The sequence below is a fragment of the Peromyscus eremicus genome, chromosome 10 (assembly GCF_949786415.1).
Source record: "Peromyscus eremicus chromosome 10, PerEre_H2_v1, whole genome shotgun sequence".
In the NCBI taxonomy this organism is placed as follows: domain Eukaryota; kingdom Metazoa; phylum Chordata; class Mammalia; order Rodentia; family Cricetidae; genus Peromyscus; species Peromyscus eremicus.
The window spans coordinates 68,706,758-68,728,826 of NC_081426.1; the positions used below are offsets into that span (position 1 = coordinate 68,706,758).

General features: G+C 41.1%; 2 protein-coding genes across 2 annotated transcripts in view; both read right to left on the reverse strand.

The window, feature by feature from the left end:
• The window catches only part of Aasdh (aminoadipate-semialdehyde dehydrogenase), a 30,568-nt gene extending 24,122 nt beyond the window's left edge, over window positions 1–6,446 (reverse strand). The window contains exons 1-3 of the mRNA XM_059276049.1: window positions 6,230–6,446; window positions 2,766–3,033; window positions 1,967–2,087 (exon numbers count right to left, since the gene is read on the reverse strand). Coding sequence (XP_059132032.1) covers window positions 1,967–2,087; window positions 2,766–2,995 — 351 coding nt within the window. The 5' untranslated portion in view covers window positions 2,996–3,033; window positions 6,230–6,446. The remainder of the gene's footprint in view (window positions 1–1,966; window positions 2,088–2,765; window positions 3,034–6,229) is intronic.
• An 8,189-nt stretch (window positions 6,447–14,635) lies between these two features.
• The window catches only part of Ppat (phosphoribosyl pyrophosphate amidotransferase), a 37,413-nt gene continuing 29,979 nt past the window's right edge, over window positions 14,636–22,069 (reverse strand). Inside the window, exons 8-11 of the mRNA XM_059276051.1 lie at window positions 21,635–21,762; window positions 19,961–20,182; window positions 17,635–17,755; window positions 14,636–15,292 (exon numbers count right to left, since the gene is read on the reverse strand). Of these exons, the coding sequence (XP_059132034.1) occupies window positions 15,096–15,292; window positions 17,635–17,755; window positions 19,961–20,182; window positions 21,635–21,762 (668 nt within the window). The 3' untranslated portion in view covers window positions 14,636–15,095. The remainder of the gene's footprint in view (window positions 15,293–17,634; window positions 17,756–19,960; window positions 20,183–21,634; window positions 21,763–22,069) is intronic.

Genomic DNA, 22,069 nt, shown 5'->3' on the forward strand with positions numbered 1-22,069 from the left:
CATTTGATTCCAGGACAGCCACAGCCACATACAGAGATCTTCTCTCAAACAAATAAAGACAAAACAAACAAACAAAAAAACCCTGAAGCTTGTCTGAAGATCAGAATGTAGCGCTAGCCACTAGAGGCCAGGCAGTGGTGGCACACACCTTTAATCCCAGCACTTGGGAGGAGGAAACAGTAAGTGATATGGCTGGGAGGAAAGAGTAAGTAATAAAACAGGGTGGAGGGCCTTTAAGGCTGAGGATTGGTAGAGGTATGAAGTCTTTCTAGTGGCTGGCGCCTTTACTGATCTTTCAGCATTTACCCTAATATCTGGCTCTGGCTTTTTATTATTAAGACCAATTAGGATTCATGCTACAAATAAGCATGACATTGTTATTTGAGTTTAGTTTACTTGCAGTAACAAAGGACTGAGCAATTTGAGGAATAAAGGTAAGGCTCCAGCCAGACACTGATATTTTAAAAACACGGATTAACTATATTAATTTTTCAGTTTCCTTTCTAGAGGCCCGACTCTAATACTCATGATCCTCTAGTAAGCCTTTCATATAGCTTCCCATTTCATAACTGTACGCACACAAACACATACAATGCATTTAAGCTATTCTCAATTATAAAGTGGTTCACAGAGAGGACAGGTAAAAGTAAGCAAAACCCAATATATCTCCTATAATATTCATCTTTATTGGACACAGTATTTTATAAGCAAAAAAATAACTTAATAAAAAAACATGGCTGGGCAGTGGTGGCTCATGCCTCTAATACCAGTACTCTGGAGGCAGAGGAAAGTGGATCTTGGGGGCTAGAGAGATGGCTCAGAGGTTAAGAGCACTGACTGTTCTTCCAGAGGTCCTGAGTTCAATTCCCAGCAACCACATGGTGGCTCACAACCATCTGTAACAAGATCTGGTGCCCTCTTCTGGCCTGCAGTCATACATGCTGTATACCTAATAAATAAATAAATCTTAAAAAAAAAAAAAAGAAAGAAAGAAAGAAAGAAAGAAAGAAAGAAAGTGGGTCTCTGTGAGTTCGAGGCCAGCCTGATCTATAGAATGAGTTCCCTATCTCTGGGGGGAAAAAAAAGGTTTTATGTGTATCTGTATACCTCTTTGTCTGTGTGTGTGTAACAGTGCTTGCAGAGTCCAGAAAAGGGCATTGAATACCCTGAATTAGAGTTACAGGCTTTTATAAGCCACCCAGGGTGGGTGCTGGAACTGAACACAGGTCCTCTGCAAGAGTAGTAAGTGCTCTTAACCTCTGAGCCATCTCTCCAGCCCTATACTTGAAAATGTTTTAAATAATAAATTCAGCTTTCCAATAATGTGTGGTTTAAGAGCTCATCTCTTTTTCAAAGTGTACGTTTGTTTATAATTCTTTAACACTGGAGACCACTGTAATTGATATAAGTACATAAAAGTAAACTCTCCAAGTACTATGATACTTTCCACCACTGGAAATAATTTGGAAACAGGAAGGAAAAATAAACAATTTCCATAAGGTGAGAAGATACTTTCTTATCATAAAGGGGTGGTTCTCAATGAAGTGTTCAGATGGACAGGGCATACTCGGGAAGATCTGGGCATTTTTGGATGCAAGAGTGAAAAGGTGCAGTAGCTCTTTTACTGGTCTCTAATATATGGAAGGCAGTAATGCTATTAACTATCTTATATTGTACTGGAAACTTCCCACAACACACACTCAACGAAAATGGTGACACCACTGAAGCTGAGAAACACTGCCAGAGTCAGTAAATTCAGAAGCCAAGACAGAGAACTTTTTTTTTTCTTTTTTGGTTTTTCAAGATAGGGTTTCTCTGTGTAGCCCTGGCTATCCTGGAAGTAGCTCTGAAGACCAGGCTGGACTCGATCTCACAGAGAACCCAGCTGAGAGAACGCTTAAACTGAAAATATTCTCTCTCCCTCCCACTTCACACCCCTCCAAAACACTTAAACACCAAGACTTACATGAACCTGCTTTTTCTCAACGAGAACATACTTTAGATCACATTTTTTCATAAAGTGAGTCGATAATAACGGTGGCGAGTTTGGATCAATAGGTGCATAAGCTGCCGGGACCTGAAGGATCCTGAAGGAGAAATACGAGGTTAGCGGAGTGAATAAAATTCTCCCGGGAGCACTTCCACGTCTCCACTTTACTGCTCATTAGCATTTCAGAATTTTAGGGTCATGCCTTAGTTGCAAATAGTTATTTTATCTTGTGCCCAATGAATATCTTGGGTATTGTAAAATTCTGTTTTAACTTCTCATAACTTGGGATGGAGATGTAGCTCAATTGTCTGGAGTTTGCTTGGCCTGTACAAGGTCCTGGGTTCAATACTCAGTATTGAAAAAAAAAAAGAGAGAGCTCTTAACACTTAATATACAGAAATACAACATTTTAAAAGGCTTAAACTAACAAGAACTGGAGTAATGTCTCAGTGGTTTTCTTTGATCTAACAACAGTTACATAATGCTTTAGCTGTTTTCTATTGACAAATGAGGCCTTTATACTTTGGAGATATTTATTCTGCTTGTGAAAACCTTTAGTCTCTCCTTAATAGGCATGAATTAAATGATTAAAATGATTTAAATAATTAAATAATTAAAAATAATACTTAGATAAATGTGTACTTTAATATCTTCAGAAAACTGACAATACAAAAAAAATATCCACCAGTAAATAGAACAATAGCTTACAATGTGCACTATATAATAAAACTATAAATTAGCTTAGCGTAATATCAGTTTATACTAGAAATATTACCCTAAAATCCAGGAGGGTAGGTTGATCCCAGGTTGACAGTAGAGACCAATTTCCCGAACTCCTCCAAAGTCACAGTGTGTTAGCAGAAACTTGGATAATTCCGAAGCCTCACTCAGCACAGTCTTGTAGGTGTAAAACACTGGAGGCTGGTTGTTGCCTTCATCAAAACATACAGCTGCTCTATTCAAATAAATGGAGGCAGCGTGGTGCACCAACTCCTGAAGAGTCATTTTACTGAGGTTTGTCTAAACAGCCGTGCCCGAGAAATCTACAGAGAGAAATGTTAGGAGAGGTTAGGGGAGTTTTAGGGAGGCAAGGAAGAAATGTATCTACTAGCAAAAATGATTGTAAGAGCTGGGTATCTACATCAGTGACACACTGCTTGCCAGTGTGCACTGAGTTCCGTGCCCAGCATTGCAAAACAACAAACTGAAAGGAAGCGCCCAGAGAAAAGCTATGTCTATGCTGAAGATTCTGCAAGGCTTATTGACTGACGAAAATGTTAAGAGTCTGGAGAGATGGGATGCTGCAGACTCAAAGACAAACCACCTTGGAATATCTTGAGAGCAGGATTATCGCCCACCTGTGTTGTGGGCTATCCGTACACTGTGTGAAGATGTGTTTGCTGTGACTGGTACAATAAAAGGCTGATGGTCAACAGCTAGGCAGGTGGTACAGGCAGGATTTCCCAGGACAGAGAGGAAGAGGAGGAAAACAAGGTGCACAGGGGACAGAGAGGAAACAGGAGGAGGTGCAAGATGGAAGAGAGGTAACACCACATGATAGAAGGTAGATTAAAATAAATGGGTTAATTTAAGTTATGAGAGCTAGTTATGAGTAATCCTAAACTATGGGCTGAGCTTTCATAATTCATCATAAGTCCCCGTATCACTTGTTGTGAGCTACACACCTGTCTATCCAACATCCTCAGTGACCGTCAGCTGAAGCCTTTATGAAGATAAGTGCCAGAGTCTAGCTTCCACCAAGCTAAGAATATCACCTGATAATACCCCACACTTAGAATGGAATGCTCCTTGACTTGCTGTAATCCACCTACCTAATTCCCTTGATTTTTTTACTTTCTGTCCTTCGACTATACAAGCTCATAGAACTGCTTCCGTGCTGGGGCACGATTTTTAGGGTAACCTAAATCTCTGTCCCTGGAACCCGATCACTCATATTTGGCTCACAATAAATTATCTCTTACCGTCCTTAAGGTAAGAGCAGTATTTTGTGTTACGAAAAAAACCAAAAAGCTGTATCAAAGATCCACGACTGAAGCTCTAAACTTACAAAACACCTATGGCAACTCTGTTGAAAACAATGACATATAAATTAATCTGATGACAGCTGAACCCACACTGGATCAGAACTTAAAACATGTGGGAAGAGCGTGACACACACATAATAGAATTAAAGATAGAAATGTAGATTTATTCCTCAATTGACTACAATGTCAAAAGGATATACACTTTAAAAATAACCAAAAAAGGGGGCTGGAGAGGTGGCTCAATGGTTAAACACACTAGTTGCCAAAGGTCTAGGGTTCAATTCCCAGTATCACATGGCAGTTTATAAGCATCTTGACTCGAGTTCCGAGGGATCCTACTGTCTTTTCTGACCCCTGAAATGAATATGGTGTACAAATATGCATGTAAGCAAAGCATTCATAGGGAGAAAATATTTTTTGTAGATTTATTTTATGTGTACGAATTTTTTTGCTTGTATGCATGTACATCACCTGTATGCCTGTTCAATCCCCTAGAACTGGGATTATAGATGGTTGTAATGTACCATGTGGGTGCTGAGAATTGAACTCAGGTCCTCTTCAAGGGCAACAATTTCTTTTAACCACTGATCCATCTCTCCAGCCCAAAATACATAAATCTTTTTTTGTTTTGTTTTGTTTTGTTTTGGTTTTCGAAACAGGGTTTCTCCGTGTAGTTTTGGTGCCTGTCCTGGATCTCGCTCTGTAGACCAGGCTGGCCTGGAACTCACAGAAATCCACCTAGCTCTGCCTCCCAAGTGCTATGATTAAAAGCATGCGCCAGCAATGCCCAGCTGGTATTTCTTTTTAATAAACATTTCTATAAGTACTAACTTTTGTGGTACACAAAAGATGATTTTCCATAGATACACAAATGGTCATTATACAAATTATACAGACCACAGTATGTACTACGGTTATAGGGAGTGAGTTTATTTGGAATATAAGGTTAGTGTAGTAGAGTACCTCCTGCTATTTTTGCTTACATATGAACACGGACCAGCCAAATAAATTTCTTTAAATACCCATTGTCCACATTATGAATTATACTTATTTTTACAAAAATCTAGTCTGGACCTGGAGATACATCTCAGGAGTTAAAGAACCCTTGTTCTTTTAGAGGACCCAGGTTCAATATCAGCACCCACATGGTAGCTCATAGCAGTCCATAGTTCCAGTTCCAGAGGATCCAATACCCTCTAAAGATACCAGGCGTGAACGAGGTGCACATACATACATGCAGGTAAAACATTTATGGTATTTTTTATTAAAAAAATACCACAAGTATTAAAATTATCTTGTATTTTTAAATTTGATACTTAGGAATCACATTTCAATTTTTTTGCATCCTTTTGGGAATTTTCAGTTTTATGGGTTTAAGAAGCCCTTTTCTTTAAACAACTTGATGTTAATTAAATGACACAATTGAATAAAATAAAAAATTAGTCTGTTTCAAAGTTGCTTTTCCTCCAGAAAGCAAACACATGTATAACTGTTAATTTCTCACAAGAAAATAATAATCTAATAACATACTTCACAGCAGTGGAATAATGGGACTATAAGTTTTTAAAAAGAGAAAGTGTCATTTTTATAACAAACTCACCACACAAAATATATACAATAAGTAAGTTTTTCTACTTTGAATTTACAGGTTTCCCGGTGGCAAAATTCAGTCTTGTCTAGATTTTCATTTCAGTCATTTAAATTTATGTATATTTTTTTCTCTTTCTCCAATAAACATAATTTATTCCATGCTCAGATATACCTGGGCCAACAAAATGGCTCAGTGGATAAAGGAACCGGCCATCACGCCTGAAAACCTGAGTTCAATTCCTGGGACCCACATGATGGAAGGAGAGATCCAACTCCCAAAAGGTGTCTTGTGACTCCCTCAAGTATGCTGCCCCCCACAAATACTTTAATGTTAAACAAACAAGAAAATAAAAACAAGTCAACTATGGCTTTTTAAAGGGGGGGCTTTTAGGAACAGCAGAAGGGCAATCTAACAAGCCGATTTCGCGTTACACGATCAAGCTTAAACGGCTAGCCCATTTGCAACTGTAAATGACGTTATTTAGTCACCAACAAATCCCGCTTTTCCGGGCTCTCCCTACACTGGGCACTATAAATATTGGTCAGTTATCCATCGGCGTCTTCAAACACACACACCACGCCGCCACCTTTAGTTACAATGCACCTCGTGGCTTCCAAAACGCTTTTTCACTGGCTCTCGGGGACCACGCTAGGAGGTGGCGAGGCAGGTGCCCCGCATTTCACTGAAGGGCACCGACCGGGTGGAGGCGGGGTGACCCCACCCGGAGGCCACACACAGCACGGATTAGCCGGCCATCCGAGCCAGGCCGGGCCGGCTCCCGAAGCCGGGCGGACTCGAGCGGAGGCAGAACGGCCTTCTCGGCCCCACCCCACCTTTTCACGACAGCGCGTGGCGTTCACTTTCCAGCGAGCAGCAGATGCCCAGCAGCCGTAAAGCTACCCCGCCACCACCGGGTTTCTCGCGTCCGTCTTCCGGCGCCCGTGACGTCAGCGCCAGCGCCGGGGGCGTGGCTATGGCTGACGGGGCTCCGCCCAGACGCGCCGCGTGGTCCTGAAGGGCCTGGGGCTGCGTTTGCAGAGGCGGAGCCGGGCTGTTGCAGGTTGAGAACTGCCGTGCAGTCCCGGCGGCAGACGTCTATCTGTGCGTGTGTGCCTGCATGAGTTTATGTGCACCATGTGCATGCAGGTGCGGGCCGATTCCCTGGAGCTGGAGTCGCCGGTCGTTGTGAGTCACCACGTGGGTGCCGGGAGCCCGAAACAGACCTCTGGAAGGGCGGTGAGCACTCTTCACAGCCATCTGTAACACAGTTGAAATTTGAGCCGCAGTCTCCTCGTTCCTAAAGTGGGGGTAAAAATAGCCCAAAAGGCTGAAGTGAAGAAATCACCCCCAAATTTGAGAGTAACTGGCCTTAACCCCTCCACATTTTCTGAGGACACATACTCAAGATTGGTGGGACTGTCACTACAGTGGTGAAGCCCGCAAGGGAAGGCCCCTGTCAGAATGAAACTCAAAACTATCTGCAGCTGTTGACAGCACTTCCTATGAGGAAACCCAAGCCCATCTGAGGTGAACAGCCCCCCAAGGGCGACAGGTATTACAATAAACGAGAAGGGTCACAACTGTGGTGAGTTACTGTGCTCCAGAAGAGAGAAAAGGAGCAGGGAAGTTTGTTCCTGTGTTCCGGATGGGAGGTGAGAGAGCCGCTGAGCATCCATCACAGTGCCTGAAAAGGCTTAGGCGTGTGTCCTGGGCTGCTGAGGACTGAAGCTGTTGTACCAAGCCATGCAAGAAATACCCATTAGGAAACTGCGTTTTCCCTGTGTACTACGGGCATCTCCAAACGTCTTTTTAGTGTTTTGCTTGTTCTAGTTAGCTTTCTATTGCTGTGATAAAACATCATAACCAAAAGCAACTTGGGGAATCAATGGTTTATTTCATCACACTCCACCACTAAGAGAAGTCAGGACAGGAGCTCAAGGCCAAAATCTGAGGGCAGGATCCGAAGCAGAGACCACAGAGGAAGGCTGGTTACTGCCCTCCCCTACCCCCCCCCCCCCCCCCGCCGTGGCCTGATCAGCCTGCTTTTATTTTCTTTCTGTCTCTTTTTGTATCTTAAATTATTTTATGTGTGTGTGGGTGTTTTGCCTGCATGTTTGACTGTGTACTACATGCATTCCTGGTGGCTGAAGCCAGAAGAGGGTCGTGTTGTCAGATCAAGAACTGGAGTTACAGACAATTGTGAGTCACCTTGTGGGTGCTGAGAATTACACCTGGGTCCTCTGGAACAGCAGCCAGTGCTCTTAACCGCTGGACCGTTTTTTTGTTTTTGTTTTTGTTTTTAAAATACAACTCAGGCCCAGGGGTGCCATTGCCCACAGTGGGCTGGACCCTCCCACAACAATCATTAATCAAGTAAAATGTCCAATGTGAAGGAAGCGTTTTCTCAACTGAGAGTCCCCCTTTCCACATGACTCTAGCTTCTGTCAAACTGACAAAGAACTAGCCAGCATACCTGTCTCTGTGTCTCTATAGAAATTAGAACCTCGGGGCTGGAGAGATGGCTTAGCGGTTAAGAGCACAGGCTGGGGTTGGAGAGATGGCTCAGAGGTTAAGAGCACTAACTGTTCTTCCAGAGGTCCTGAGTTCAATTCCCAGCAACCACATGGTGGCTCACAACCATCCGTAATGGGATCTGGTGCCCTCTTCTGGCCTGTAGTCATACATGTTGTATACATAATAAATAAATAAATAAATCTTTAAAAAAAAAAAAAAAAAAAGAGCACAGGCTGCTCTTCCTAGAGGACCTGGGTTCAATTCCCAGCACCCATATGGCATTTCCTGTCTATAAACTCCAGTTCCAGGGGATCTGACACCCTCACACAGACATACATGCAGGCAGTACACCAACATACATAAAACAAAAAGAAAGTAGAACTTCACTTCTTAGTCTCCCTTGTTCACTTAGATGCACTGAGGTTCCAGCCTCTGGCAGATTACATCAGAACTGCCTGGGCTGATTTCAAAGGTGGATTAAAATTCCTTATTTCTAGAGGCTTTCAAGTTTTTCTAGCGAGGGATTTAAGTGTACACTTCTAAAAGGGTACCTTTTTATTGGTTCAGCTTTTGAATGCATTTTACTAAATCCTTTCCATTATTGCATGGCTTTAGGAAACTCTTAACTTGCTAACTCAGCCCTTAACCTCTCATATTTCAGATGTCTGATTTTTACAGTTTGTTTTTTTTTTTTTTTTTTTTGAGATATGGTTTCACATAGCCCGTGTTGACGCAGAGGTTCAAGAACTTTTTACCTTCCCAAGTGCTGGAATTATAGGCCTATTATATCAGGTCCAGACATTTCTCTATTAATGCAAGTATTATCATCCAGGGATCTTAGGTTGGGTTAGTTTTCTCCACCAATTAAAGAATTGAAAAGATAGGAAATAAATCACTCACGGCAAACAAGTTTTATTAAAAGGCAAAGGTTATACATACTCCCTCACACACAAAGACAGACTCTCCACAAGTGGAGAGATTTTTTGAAGATCAAAATTGAGTCCCCCTCACCCATTCTACCTAGACATTTGAACGTTTTTTAGTGGTCTAGGGTGGGTTCCCCTCTCCTTATTTTGGATGGGTCAATTTAAACAAATAAAGAAGGAATTGATGGGCACAGAGCTTCATGGAAGCGGAGACATGTCCAGAACTGACCTTGAGCATATCTGGGTGGGTCAGCCAGAAGTGAAAAAAGCCCACCAGGCCTTTGTTCTAAATGAAGGAGCATTCTTGGTGCTTATCCATGGCCTCTTTTCCCACCTGTCTGCTTGTTGGGGTTCTTCTCTTCCTTCAGTAGTTTTCACTTCCCCTTCTTTCCATTTCCTCCTTTCTCCCCAGCTGGCTTCTTTTCCTTCTGCTGGTTCTGCCCTATCTCATGTTAGAGGCTTTCTGGAGTGTGTAATGATCCATGATCATCCATTCCTATTTCAAAGCTTTCTGAAAATCAAGGGTTGCAGAGGGTAGGGTGCATTTCAATTCAACATCTGTTCAAAACTGTTGGAGTTGATACACATGGGCTGACCTTGAACTCCAGATCCCAGTGCCTACAGATCTACACCACACTTACACTCACTTTTTGGGAAGGTAAACAAATTTTGTGGAATGAGGTCCATGAAACTGAGACAGACTCAGAATTGAACAGAATGCAGTTTATTGTGGACTTACTGACAGTCCGTGGTCCTAGCCACAGCAAGGCCTGTGATTTTTGTGAATCACATAAGTCATAAGCACAAGACTTATCTGGACAGAAGTGATTTCATCCAAGCTACAATGTACCTGGTTTATCTCAAGCTAGTATCAAGGATGGCAGACACATTACTGGCACTGTCAAGGTCTGGGCTGCAAAGCTCCCGTCCATCTCTAAATGTTTTGTCTCCTTATGCTGGGAAAGTTGGCAGGAAGAGACCAGTGTTAGCTGGGAGAATCTGCTGGTTAGTGTGGTCAGGACTAGTGAGTCCAAACACTGAGACAACTGTCTGTCTAGCCTGATCCCTCATAGCAGGTCACTACTCCCTACCCCCATGCTCCACGTTCCCACACCATTTCCTGCCTCTCTAGCCAGGAGACAGTGGTAAGTCTTCTCCATATACCAAGCCCCAATGTTTGGGTTTTTTTGGCCTGGATTTTTTTTAGGTGAGAAAGCCTTCTCTCTCCAAAGCTTGATAGAACAGTTTTAACATCACTTGAGTGATGCCTCTAAGCCCCTAGAAATTACAAATCTTTCTCTAACACCCAATTCATGATTCAGGAGGAGTTTATTTCTTTTCTTTCTTTTTTTTTCTTTCTTCCAATTTTTGAGAAATCACCCAGCATTGTTTTTGTGAGGGCCATCTGTCACAGGCTGAGTGTCCCTGTACCTTCTTGCCAGGTATGTCAAGAATACAAATTCCCAGTCATTCTTTATCCAGGTCATTTTTTCAGTTGTTTGGGGTGATGAATCTCATATTGGAAGGACTACCTTCCTAAAGGGAAAAAGCAAGCCTGCTCCTACTTACCATAAAAAAATAGTGAGGGAATCACTCTGCTGTAAAATCAACCACTGTGTGTATACATCTCTGCGAGCCTAACTCCCTCAACCCTGGGGGATTTTGTTGAAGTGTAACCCAGTGCCTTGTCCTAACACTATTCCCTTTCGCTCACGAACCTCTCTCTAGTCTGCTGCCCTAAAACAGTAACATCAGCAATTAGATAGCTTATAATCAGTCCCTTCCCTACGGTGATATGCAATTCTTACATAACCACAATGTAGCCACTGTTTCCAAGTCTAATTCCCGGTATTAAATAGTAAGTACTGTCTCAATTGCAACAAAGTATCGAAAGTCATCCGTACATTCACATTCATATTCTGCCCATTTCAATGCTTCTCGTCTCCCAATTACCTCAGAAGTGAACAGCACTGCTTCCTTCAAAAATTTATTTTCAAAAACAATTTGGAAAATTGTTTTTCCTTTATGGAGAATGATTGAGGGCAGCCAAGCTTTTGGTTTCGATTGAGTGACATAAATATAAGCAAAGTAAAACAGCAGGTAGACCATCAGCTCAGAAGGACAGGGATCTCCTGATGGACTAAGAGGGTCCTGGGCACGTCACCTCCTCCCGGGTAAGACTTGTAATAAACTGTTCCCATCAGAGGCATTTTTATATTACGGGATAAGCCCGGGGTGTTAGTTTGGGGAATGATTCACTCTCAGCTGTGTTCAGGGATATAGCTTCTTTACTCACCTTCTGTTTTCAAGGACACGGATTTTCATTCTTGGGCGGTTTTGCTCTTCTTTCCCCTTTGGACTGGAGCCCAGTCCAGCCCTCAGCAAACAGTCTTGGAAGACCCTTTTAAGACCAACATGCTTAGGACCCAACAAGATGGCTTAGTAAGAACCCTTACCACCTAGCCTAAGGACTTGAGTTTGCTCCCCTGAACCCACACAATGAATTTCAGTCTAGCTGGGGCCTTCTAGTGAGACACTGTTTCCAAAAAAAAAAAAAAAAAAAAGACAAACATGCTTCGGTTCCAAAAGCACCTTTTCAGTGAGCTTACACAGAACACGGCAATTTACTAATATAATTAATCCCAGCACTCGAGAGGCAGAGCTAGGTGGATCTAGTGAGATCCAGGACAGACACCAAAATAACACGGAGAAACGCTGTCTCGGGGAAAAAAAAAACAAACAAAAAACTAATATAATATATAGCACATGCTGACCCTGTCCCAAAGCATGTATCACAACTGGGTTAATGCTGCATTGTGGGGTTCACTGTCCACTGCTCAGAAGGCTGTGAGGGGGTGACTCTGAAGACATACCTGTTCAAGACAATGAGCCACAATATTAGATTCTCCAGAGAAATAAGCAATAGGATATAAATATCCAGATGGATGGAGTAATTAAGGAAATTACAGTAAAATGGTGGAGTCTAACATGTCAGAAATCTCCAGGCCAGGTCAGCAGACTGGAGTTTAGTAACAAGTTAATTTCTAGTTCTGAGTTCTATAAGCCAGCAGGCCTGAAACTTGGGAGAATTTTATGCTGCAGTCTTTAGGATCCACAGTGCTGTCCCTACTCTTCAAGCTTCCTTCCCTCCCTGCCAACCTGACACTCATTGTCTGTCTTTGTCTCCCTAGACCACTAGCCAATTGAAATCATTTAGTGTGTGTGGCATTTTCACAGTCTTACCAGGCTGGCCTGGAACTGAGATCCGCCTGGCTCTCCGTCCCAAGTGCTGGGATTAAAGGTGTGGGCCACAGTCTTCTTTTACATGTTAATATTTTTATTTATTGTTGAGAAAGGGTTTCTCTGTGTAACAGTCCTGGCTGCCCTGGAACTCACTCTGTAGACCAGGCTGGCCTCGAACTCACAGAGATCCGCCTGGCTCTGCCTCCCAAGTGCTGGGACTAAAGGCGTGCGCCACCACTAGAGGCAGCTAGGTTCTTTTTAACACTGCACAGGACCCCACTGTCTCGATGTACTGGTTTATCCATTTGTTTACTTTGTATTTTCGAAGCCCTTCCAACACTCTGAACACTGAACCACCGGCTCCCAGTGTTTCCAAAGAAGCTGTTCTGCATCGTGCTGACTCAGCATTCTATTTTCAAATCACTTTACTGCCCTGCCACTTGGCAAAAGTTTACAAATAAGAGATGGGCTATTTATTAAAATGCCTCAATCAGAGAAATAAGATCTGACTAGTTGGTGCCAGGTATGGATCAAGATCACTGTCTTCGTGTTATTTACCATAATCTACTGATTACCACTATTTTTAAAAAGAACACATATAAACACATTTATTACATATATTTGTCACAAAAAAAATCACAAAAAGGTAACAAAAAAGCAGGCTTACATTACAGTTTGTGACGTTAACTGTATTCAAACACATTTTTCATATTTTTTCAGCATATAGTACTCTGGTTATATACATTTAAAGCAGATAAAAGAAGGCTTGAAACTAGTAAAAAATGTTAATTTAATTCATATTCAGAAACTTGTGAAATAAAAAGTCATGATGAAGAAATAATTACGAAAAGTTGTACAATTATCAAAGGATCAGGACATTATTTTCCCTTTATAAAAGTATCCCAATAAAACAAAATAAAAACTATGGAAAACACAAAAGTCAAATTAGAGATTTGGTTTTAGTACCTTCCCTGAGTTTCTTTTTAAAACATCAAATTTAAATAAGGCCATTTTAAAACTGACCTAAAGGCTTACCGTCCATGCTGCCATGGGTAATGAGTTTACCGTAAGAGGCTACACCCACTGAAATGGCCCCAGGGCTGTAACATGCCAATCTGCTTGCCTTTGTCACAGGATCACTTCAGCCACTGTAGCACATGACCTTAAAGAACTACCATCTTATCTTGACCTGCCATTACGTAACACAAGACTATATCCCAAATGCAGACTAACAATTTCAGTTATTAATAAATACTATATTTCTAAATGGGTTTGGAAACTATACAGCAAATTTTGGCAATAATATAGAAATAATTATTTCTGCATGTGAAAAATCTTACACAAACAGGAGTTAGTAAGCAAATCACCTCGATCCTCTAAGTCTGCATCCTGAAAAAAACTTAAAAACACTCACTCACTAGACCTAACAAAACAAAGTAGAAAAGACATGATTTATGAGCTGACACCTGGGTATAGGCAATTGAATTCCCAAAACAGTAGCTGTCTCCTTAGCCATTAAACCAAATCGGCCCGTACTATGTTTCCATTTGCTCAATTTCAATCATTTGTATATATGTATGAGTATGCAAGGCTGCAAAGATCAAACACTCAATTCAAACAGCCAAGTCTAATCAAATGAAGGATAAAGGCTTACTTGGGATTAAAATTTTTTGTTTTCTTTCCAATGTACTAAGTTATTTGCTAGGCTTGTATTGTTAAGACACTAAATATCATTGATCACATCTTCTAGTCAAGTGTAGGAACAAAAAAGGCTTCAGATATATTTGTCAGTCATTCTGGTGCATTCCAAAGAGAGGTGGCAAAGGTCTGCAAACCTGTACATTTCCCTCCATCATAATGAAACTGCAAACTAATTTAGCAAAAGCTAATGACCACGCGCTGTTAAAATGTAGCGGTAAAATGATAGTTCTAAACATGTATTCATATTCCTACTGTGTACTAGATGCATGAATGACTTATTAAATAAATGAGGGCTCTGAGGCACAGAAAGACAACTTTTTTTTGTTTTTGTTTTTCAAGACAGGGTTTCTCTGTGTAGTTTTGGTGCCTGTTCTGGATCTCGCCCTGTAGACCAGGCTGGCCTCAAACTCACAGAGATCAGAGATCTGCCTGGCTCTGCCTCCCGAGTGCTGGGATTAATTGCGTGCACCACCACCGCCCAGCTAGAAAGACACTTTTTATCTTGAGGTAGAAAGCCCAGATTGGCCTTGAACTCAAGAATCCATGTCTCAGCTTCCCAAGTAGCTTTTTTTTTTTTTTTGAAGTTTTCCATTGGTCCCCAGAACCACAAGTTTGTGTGTGTGTGTGTGTGTGTGTGTGTGTGTGTATGTTGGGGTTGGAGGGGAATCTAAGAGCTAGGCCATAACTACAGGTTTGACTGTACAGATTAGATCCCTATGGAGCACAATGAATTGAAATTTTTCATGAAACATAAAGGCCCATGTCCTGTGTGCATTACAGATCCTTAATCTAACCTAACCTCTTAAAAACCCTTCAAGCACGGGTCTGGGAAATACCAGGAAACCTCCCGCCTTCTCCTAGGTGAAAAGCCAATTCTTGTATAAAAAGAATCCCTACATGTTGTATTACATGTAATCATCATGGTTTAAAATTATAGCAATTTAGTAACCTCAGAAATCCTCACAGCTTATGAAGGTACAATACATAAGCATGTGGCATCTACTTACATTGTAACAATTGAGTAACAGATAGTATGTAAACCACTTCTCCATCACTTTCAGTCTCAAGGAACTCAGTCCAGGCAGCTACCATTCCAGGTCCACGGGGTACTGCCCAGTGAGGCAAGCCGTACAGTGTCCCGTCTTCTCAAAACATTCCAGACCATTTCCATTTGCTTGAATTGTAATGTCATGTTTTTTCACTTTCTGCTTTTTGCATTTTATCTCTTGTTGCACAGATGAAACCAGTCCTTCCACTGACAGGTATATAACACTGTTGGCTCCTGAGGAGGAAAGGGAAATGTCAGGAGATTTTTCTGTAGAAGGGAAAACATGCTTCACCACAGCACAGCTACAGAAAGCATCATTTAATGAAAATTCTCCTTTAGCCTTCCTAAAAAGGAAGCTGGATATATATATTTTATAACCTGTAATCCCAGCTTCTTGGGAAGCGGAGGCAAGATGACCACAAGTTCAAGCCAACCAGGACAATTCAAACCTTTAAAAGGGAGGGAAAAACCGGGGGATGAGGCCTGGGGGTAGAAATGCTTGTTTAGAATACACAAGTCCCTGGATTTTTGAATGGACAAATCCCGTGTGTGTGTGTGTGTGTGTGTGTGTGTGTGTGTGTGTGTGTGTGTGTTTTCTGATTGTGTGTGTCCGTGTGTAGGGGGAGTTTTCTGATTGTGTGTAATTGTTAACTACTCTGTGATGAAACACTCTCTCTTCTGATCTCGCTTTTACCTACATCTCTAACATAAAAAGTGCTCCATCGCTTTTACTTTTTAGAATAGTGTTCCATGTCTGCTTAATATATAATAATGGTAATAATCTTTTTTTTTATTTCAGGGTTTCACATTATTTCAACGGTTCAGCAAATACACACATACATATGTACATGTACAAACATGTCACATATGCATACATACATACATACATAGAAAACATAAAATTAAAATTGGGAACGTAGGCAAAAAGTGTGGAAGTTCATTATACTGCCTGGCTACTTTTCATGTAGCTTTGGGACTTTAACCATAAGGACACACACTTCGGTAACCACACAAAGCTAGCCTACATTGTGTATAAGTAGAAACAATGGCGGCAAAGTGAGAATTCTGAACAATGGAATTCTGGGAAGGATAGGCTTATGAGGGAGAACATCACAGGACCTTACGAATAAGGCAGTATCTCCACTTGAGTGTGAATGTTAGATTTATCTTTCTGTTATTAATGATATAATCCACATATTTTTTTCTGAATATGTATTTCCAAACTGGGAAAGGTAAAAACAATGGAATAAAGTATGTAAAAATATTTTGAAGGAAACGCACTACACATGATTTTGTATGTGTACATATAAAAATAAACTGTTTTATTTATAAACTTTGTAAGATGTATGGGGGTTTTTGCCAGGAAGTCACATACCTGAGGTCAGGATAATGGAAATGTACTCACTGGGAGCTAATCACAAGATAGTTCTGATACAAACACCAGTTCTCAACACTGGATAGTTTGATATTAGGTAATATGGTTTTCTAAACAATTTCCGTAGATTATATAACATGCCATGGTAAGTGTTTCCAAGCATATTTATTCTGTATATATAGGCAACTAAAGTTTTATTGTGAAAACCTGAAACATCTAAATCTACATCCCTGTCTTCCTTTCGCAGCTTCCCCTATGGTCAGAAGCTCGATTTTCAGTATTTGCTGAAGTTTCTGGTTGGTTATTAAGGGGATTAACAACAACTTCTTTCTTACCACATTTTGCACCAACTTCAAGTTCACAGGCACATGGTCTACACTCTTCCTATTTGACAGTGGTGTGTATCTGCTGTATTTTACACGCCATTCCACACTTCCTAGGCTGTGACAGTAGTTTGTATTTGCTGTATTTTATATGCCACTCAAGAACTTTGCAGTGCTGATAGGCTCCATCATGAAGTTTTGCATTAACTTTCTTGGTCTGAACACTTATATCAAATTTGTCCTTTTGAAGGTCAATGTATTCCAGTGTGTCTGAGGCCATGATGCCTTCCTGGGAATCCACCCCACACAATCACAAGCACCTTGAGCTGGTGCCGCCTTTATGTTACAGGTCTCACTCTATAGCCCTGGCTGGCTTGGGATTACCTTTGTAGACCAGGCTGGCTTTGAGCTAAGAGAGATCCGGCTGTCCCTGCCTCCACTGTTGGGATTAAAGGCATGTACTACCACACAAAGCAGGAATTGAAATCTTTAAATTATTTCTAAAAGACTTATAACTTTTGGTGCTACTGTGAATGGTTTTTCTCCCAATGTATATGTGTGCAAGCACATGTGTGTACATGTTTCATCTGTAGTGGCCCAAGGTTAAGGGTCTCAGAGTCATGGATTCCATTAGTCTAGGAAGTCAGCTTATCCACATGCCGAGTCTGGAATTACAGAGGTACCAATACCTACCCAAAATTACGAACTCAACTGTGGTCCCCAAAACTCGTGTTGCAGTTATATAATATAATGATGCTGAGCCATCTCCTCAGCACTCAAATTTATCTTCCAACTATTTGCTGCTTTACACAAAAGTACACTTGGAATTTAAAACAAACAAACCAACAATTAAAATCTACAGAAATTTTACTACCTACCGAGGTATTCTGCAAGACGTTCAAATTCTGGCTTGTTGGCTATCAGCTCTTCCTTTGTGGGTATGTTGATTCCCATGAAGCAAGGGTATTTTATTGGTGGTGAAGCAACTCGAATGTGCACCTTAGAAAGAAATCATCACTTACACTCAGTAAAATTAATTATACATTTTTCCCACTGTGAAAACTGTCTCACTGAACATTCAATTAACAACATGAGCAACAAGGTAAACCACAAAAATCATTCCATTGAATAGGTAATTTTTTTCTTTCTTAAAAAAAAATGATTAGATTTATTCATTTTATATTAGGTGTGAGTGTTTTGCCTGCATGTATGTCGGAGCACCATATACATGCTTCATGCTCAGAGATCAGAAGAGGGTATCAGATCTCCCTGGAACTGGAGTTAGGAATGGTTGTGAATCACCATGTGGGTGCTGGGAATCTAAGCTGGGGCTTCTGCAAGAGCAACCAGTACTTTTAACCAGAGCCATCTCTCCAGCCCGTACATTTTTTTTTCTGAATGAGTTATTTTCATTCTCCATATCTTTTACTTCCTATTTAATGACTATACATTCCTAACTACTTTTGTTTTGTTTTAATACCTAAGTGATACTTTGCTGATCTTTTATTTTACCCTATTAAAAAGATATAGCCTACTAGGTTATAATGAAAATCTTACTAATCATAACAGGGCTCCTTTAGTCTACTATTGTTTTTGACCTTTCTGTTAGGTTCATGTACATGGTATAACCAGCATCCACATGTTCCTTTTAATCTTAGATCTTGTAAGAACAATCTGCCTGTCTTATACAATCTTCACACAGATTTAAATGGTCATGACACATTTCATTACACCAGCATGTCACTGTATATATTTAATCCATTTGCAAGTAATGTGTAGGTGCGATATAAGTGAGCAGTGGTTATTCAAACTGAAGAGTGTTTTGTGAAGGGCAAGCATCACATACTCCGCAAACCACACTATAAACAGATTTGCTGTCGTCCAGGCTGTGTCCTATCACAGAGCACAGCTAAAGCCTATTTACTTTAACATGAGGGGCCTTAAGAGTTCGGAATAGTAAAGTCACCAGCTATGTTACCTCTTAGTACAAGTCTGCCCACCCTCTGATGCATCAGAGCTGGGCATGCCTTCACTCTCTCTAGAGGCCGAAGTCTATCTGCTGCAGCCACCTCCATCCTCTTTGAGCTTCTGGATAACTTGCTGCACTCTGGACACCAACATCTGGTGCTTCACCCCACACTTACATGATGTGGAGAATTTTTTCCCTGAACTTCACAAGCCCATCTCCAATACCTTCTATTTTCCTTCTGTAGTGTGCTCACGGCTCTTAGTCTCTGAAGAATGGGAGAGCTAGGGCCTAATTTCGGACCGGGCTTTGGCTCAAGAGAAGGTTGAGTTGGGCGTGATGGCACACTGTAATCCCAGCACTCGGAAGGCAGAGGCAGGCGGATCTCTAAGTGAGGAGTTTTTCATCCTTTCACTCAAACAGTTCAAGGCCACTGTAATTTATTTACAGTCAGTGTCCACACTGTGTTTTAGGGAGTAGAGGCCAAAGGGAAGGGAACAGGGAAATGGCTGGTGGGAACGAACACGCTTCTTGATTAAGTCTGGCATCAACTTTAAAAGGCATAGTTCATGGTGACTCAAAAACAATTTTAATAACCTTCAATTTGTAAAAACTGCAGTATATAAAGTTTAATAAAGTGAAGTATATGAAAACAAGGTATGCCCATAACATGCATCCAAGCATTTAACACAGCACAAATAGATCCATGCTTAGCAATTTTTAGAAAGTTCACTGTTTTACAGAAGACACAATGATACAAAACTGATTTAATGGGTTAAATTTATTGTATTAGGAATTGGTTCTATATTTTCAAACAGAGAAAGCAACCAATACTCTTGATTGTTTTTTGTTGTTGTTCTGTTTTTGTTAAGATTTAAAAAAAGGGGCTGGAGAGATGGCTCAGTGGTTAAGAGCACTGGCTGTTCTTCCAGAGGTCCTGAGTTCAATTCCCAGCAACCACATGGTGGCTCACAACCATCCGTAATGAGATCTGGTGCCCTCTTCTGGCCTTCAGGGATACATGCACACAGAACACTATACATAATCTATTAAGGATTAAACTTTGTAGAATGTAAGAATAGTTAATATATGGTCTCCATATTGCTGCCCTGCTATCACAAAGCAATCTGATATGCAAAGTTAAATCACACTGAACTATCACTTGGGTACAGTAACTTTGATGCCAACATCAAACGGTTAGTTCTTGGTGCTACGGCATATGTTTTAACATTACTTACCTCTTTTGCCCCGGATTCTTTGAGGAGTTTTATGATGGGTGAGATAGTATTGCCTCTCACAATTGAATCGTCAATGAGAACAATTCTTTTGCCTATAAAGTTGTCAGACAACACGCCAAATTTTTTTGCAACACCAAGTTGTCTTAACCTCATGTTTGGCTGAATGAAGGTTCTTCCTACATATCGGTTTTTACACAGCACCTCCACATATGGCAGTCCACACTGGCAGAGGAAAAATAAATGCACAGTTAGTAGCCGTACTGGGCTGAGAAGATGCCTTTGAGGGACAGGAGGCATTCATCCATTTCTCAAGGTAGCCATCTCTAATAACACACGCACACTACTTCATTTAGAAGCTAAGTGAGGACGCTCAGCTCCACCACTAAATTCTCTCTATATGCATGATGCCATCTTGGTTTTGGAGAAGTGTCTCACTATGTTGCCTAGGCCGGCCTCCAGCTCACAGCAGGGTTTCTGCCTCAGCTGCTCTGTACTGGGACTGCAGGCCCACGCAACCACATGCAGCTATTTAAAAAAAAAAGTTTACAATGATAAGTAAAGATGGGCACATCACCAAAAAGAAGTGAGACAACCTGAATGAGTGTGTATTGGTGTGCATGCGTTTGTGTGTTTGTGTGTGTTTGTGTGTGTGTGTGTGTGTGTGTGTGTGTGTGTGTGTGTGTGTCTGATGAAAACAGAAAGGGGACCAGGAGAGAGGAAGAAGAGGTCTACTGGAGGGCAAGCCAGAGACCACGAAGAAAAAGAGGAAAGACCTTGAGGAATGGATGAGTAAGAACAGTGGAATTCAAGTGTATAAAACGTCACAGTGAAACTCATTACTCTGTATGCTGTTAAAAATCAAAAAGGAGGGCCAATATTCTAATCTTGGGTGATTAAAAACTACTAATTGTGTGTGCGCATGAGCACGTACAGGCATATGCACACCAGAGCTTTTATGGAGGTCAAGGGACAACTCACTGAGTCTTTGGTGATTAAAAACTACTTATTATGTGTATGCAAGAGAACGTACAGGCATATGCACACCAGAGCTTTTTTTTTTTTTTTTCTCAAAATGGCCCCTGTGGTAGAATATTACTTTAAGGTATGTTACTTTTTTTAAAAAAATATTTATTTATTTATTTATTTGTTTGTTTGTTTGTTTGTTTGTTATGCATACAATGTTCTGCCTGCATCCCTGCAGGCCAGAAGAGGGCACTCATTACAGATAGTTATAAACCATCATGTGGTTGCTGGGTATTGAACTCAGGACCTCTGGAAGAACAGCCAGTGCTCTTAACCTCTGAGTCATCTCTCCAGCCCCTACACCAGAGCTTTTATGGAGGTCAAGGACAACTCACTTGAGTCTTGGGTGATTAAAAACTACTAATTGTGTGTGTGCATGAGCACATACACGCATATGCACACCAGAGCTTTTATGGAGGTCAAGGACAACTCATAGTTCTCTCCTTCCACCATGTGGGTCCTAGGAATCAAACTCATGTGATCAGCCTTGGTAGCAAGAGCCTCTACCCACCAAGCCACCTCTCAGCCCACTTTTTGTTGAAAGAAATAGCTAATAATTCTTGCACAGGAATCAACATTTCCCCCTTTGTGGTCCACATTTATTTCAGTGCCAGAAGACCAACTCACCGAATAATAATTAAAAGTAAATACCTTTGCTGCGTAGCCAAGAGCTGCAGGCGTAGCTGATTCTGGAACCGTGCTCACCAAGTCTGCCTCCACGGGCGCTTCGATCGCCAGCTGCTGGCCACAGCGGTACCTTACTGTATAGACCATTTGGTCTGGAATGTTTGGAAAAGAAACAAATCGTCTTAACTGAGAATAAGATTGCTATTCTAAAAAGCTGGGGCTAAGATTGTATAGACTGGATAGAAAAGGAAAAGCAATGTGTACAGAAACAATTGTGTGGTATTTATGAAATTTCACCTTAATATGTATTTGAAAATTATAATCTTTATTACTGAGAGAAACACAGAATCTAAGAGTTGAAAAGAAGGGCAATTATGATTTGTAGCTCAGTAACATATTCACAGCATACAGCCACATGCCGCCCAAGAGCCACATACGCTTTTGAGCCAAGAACTGTCT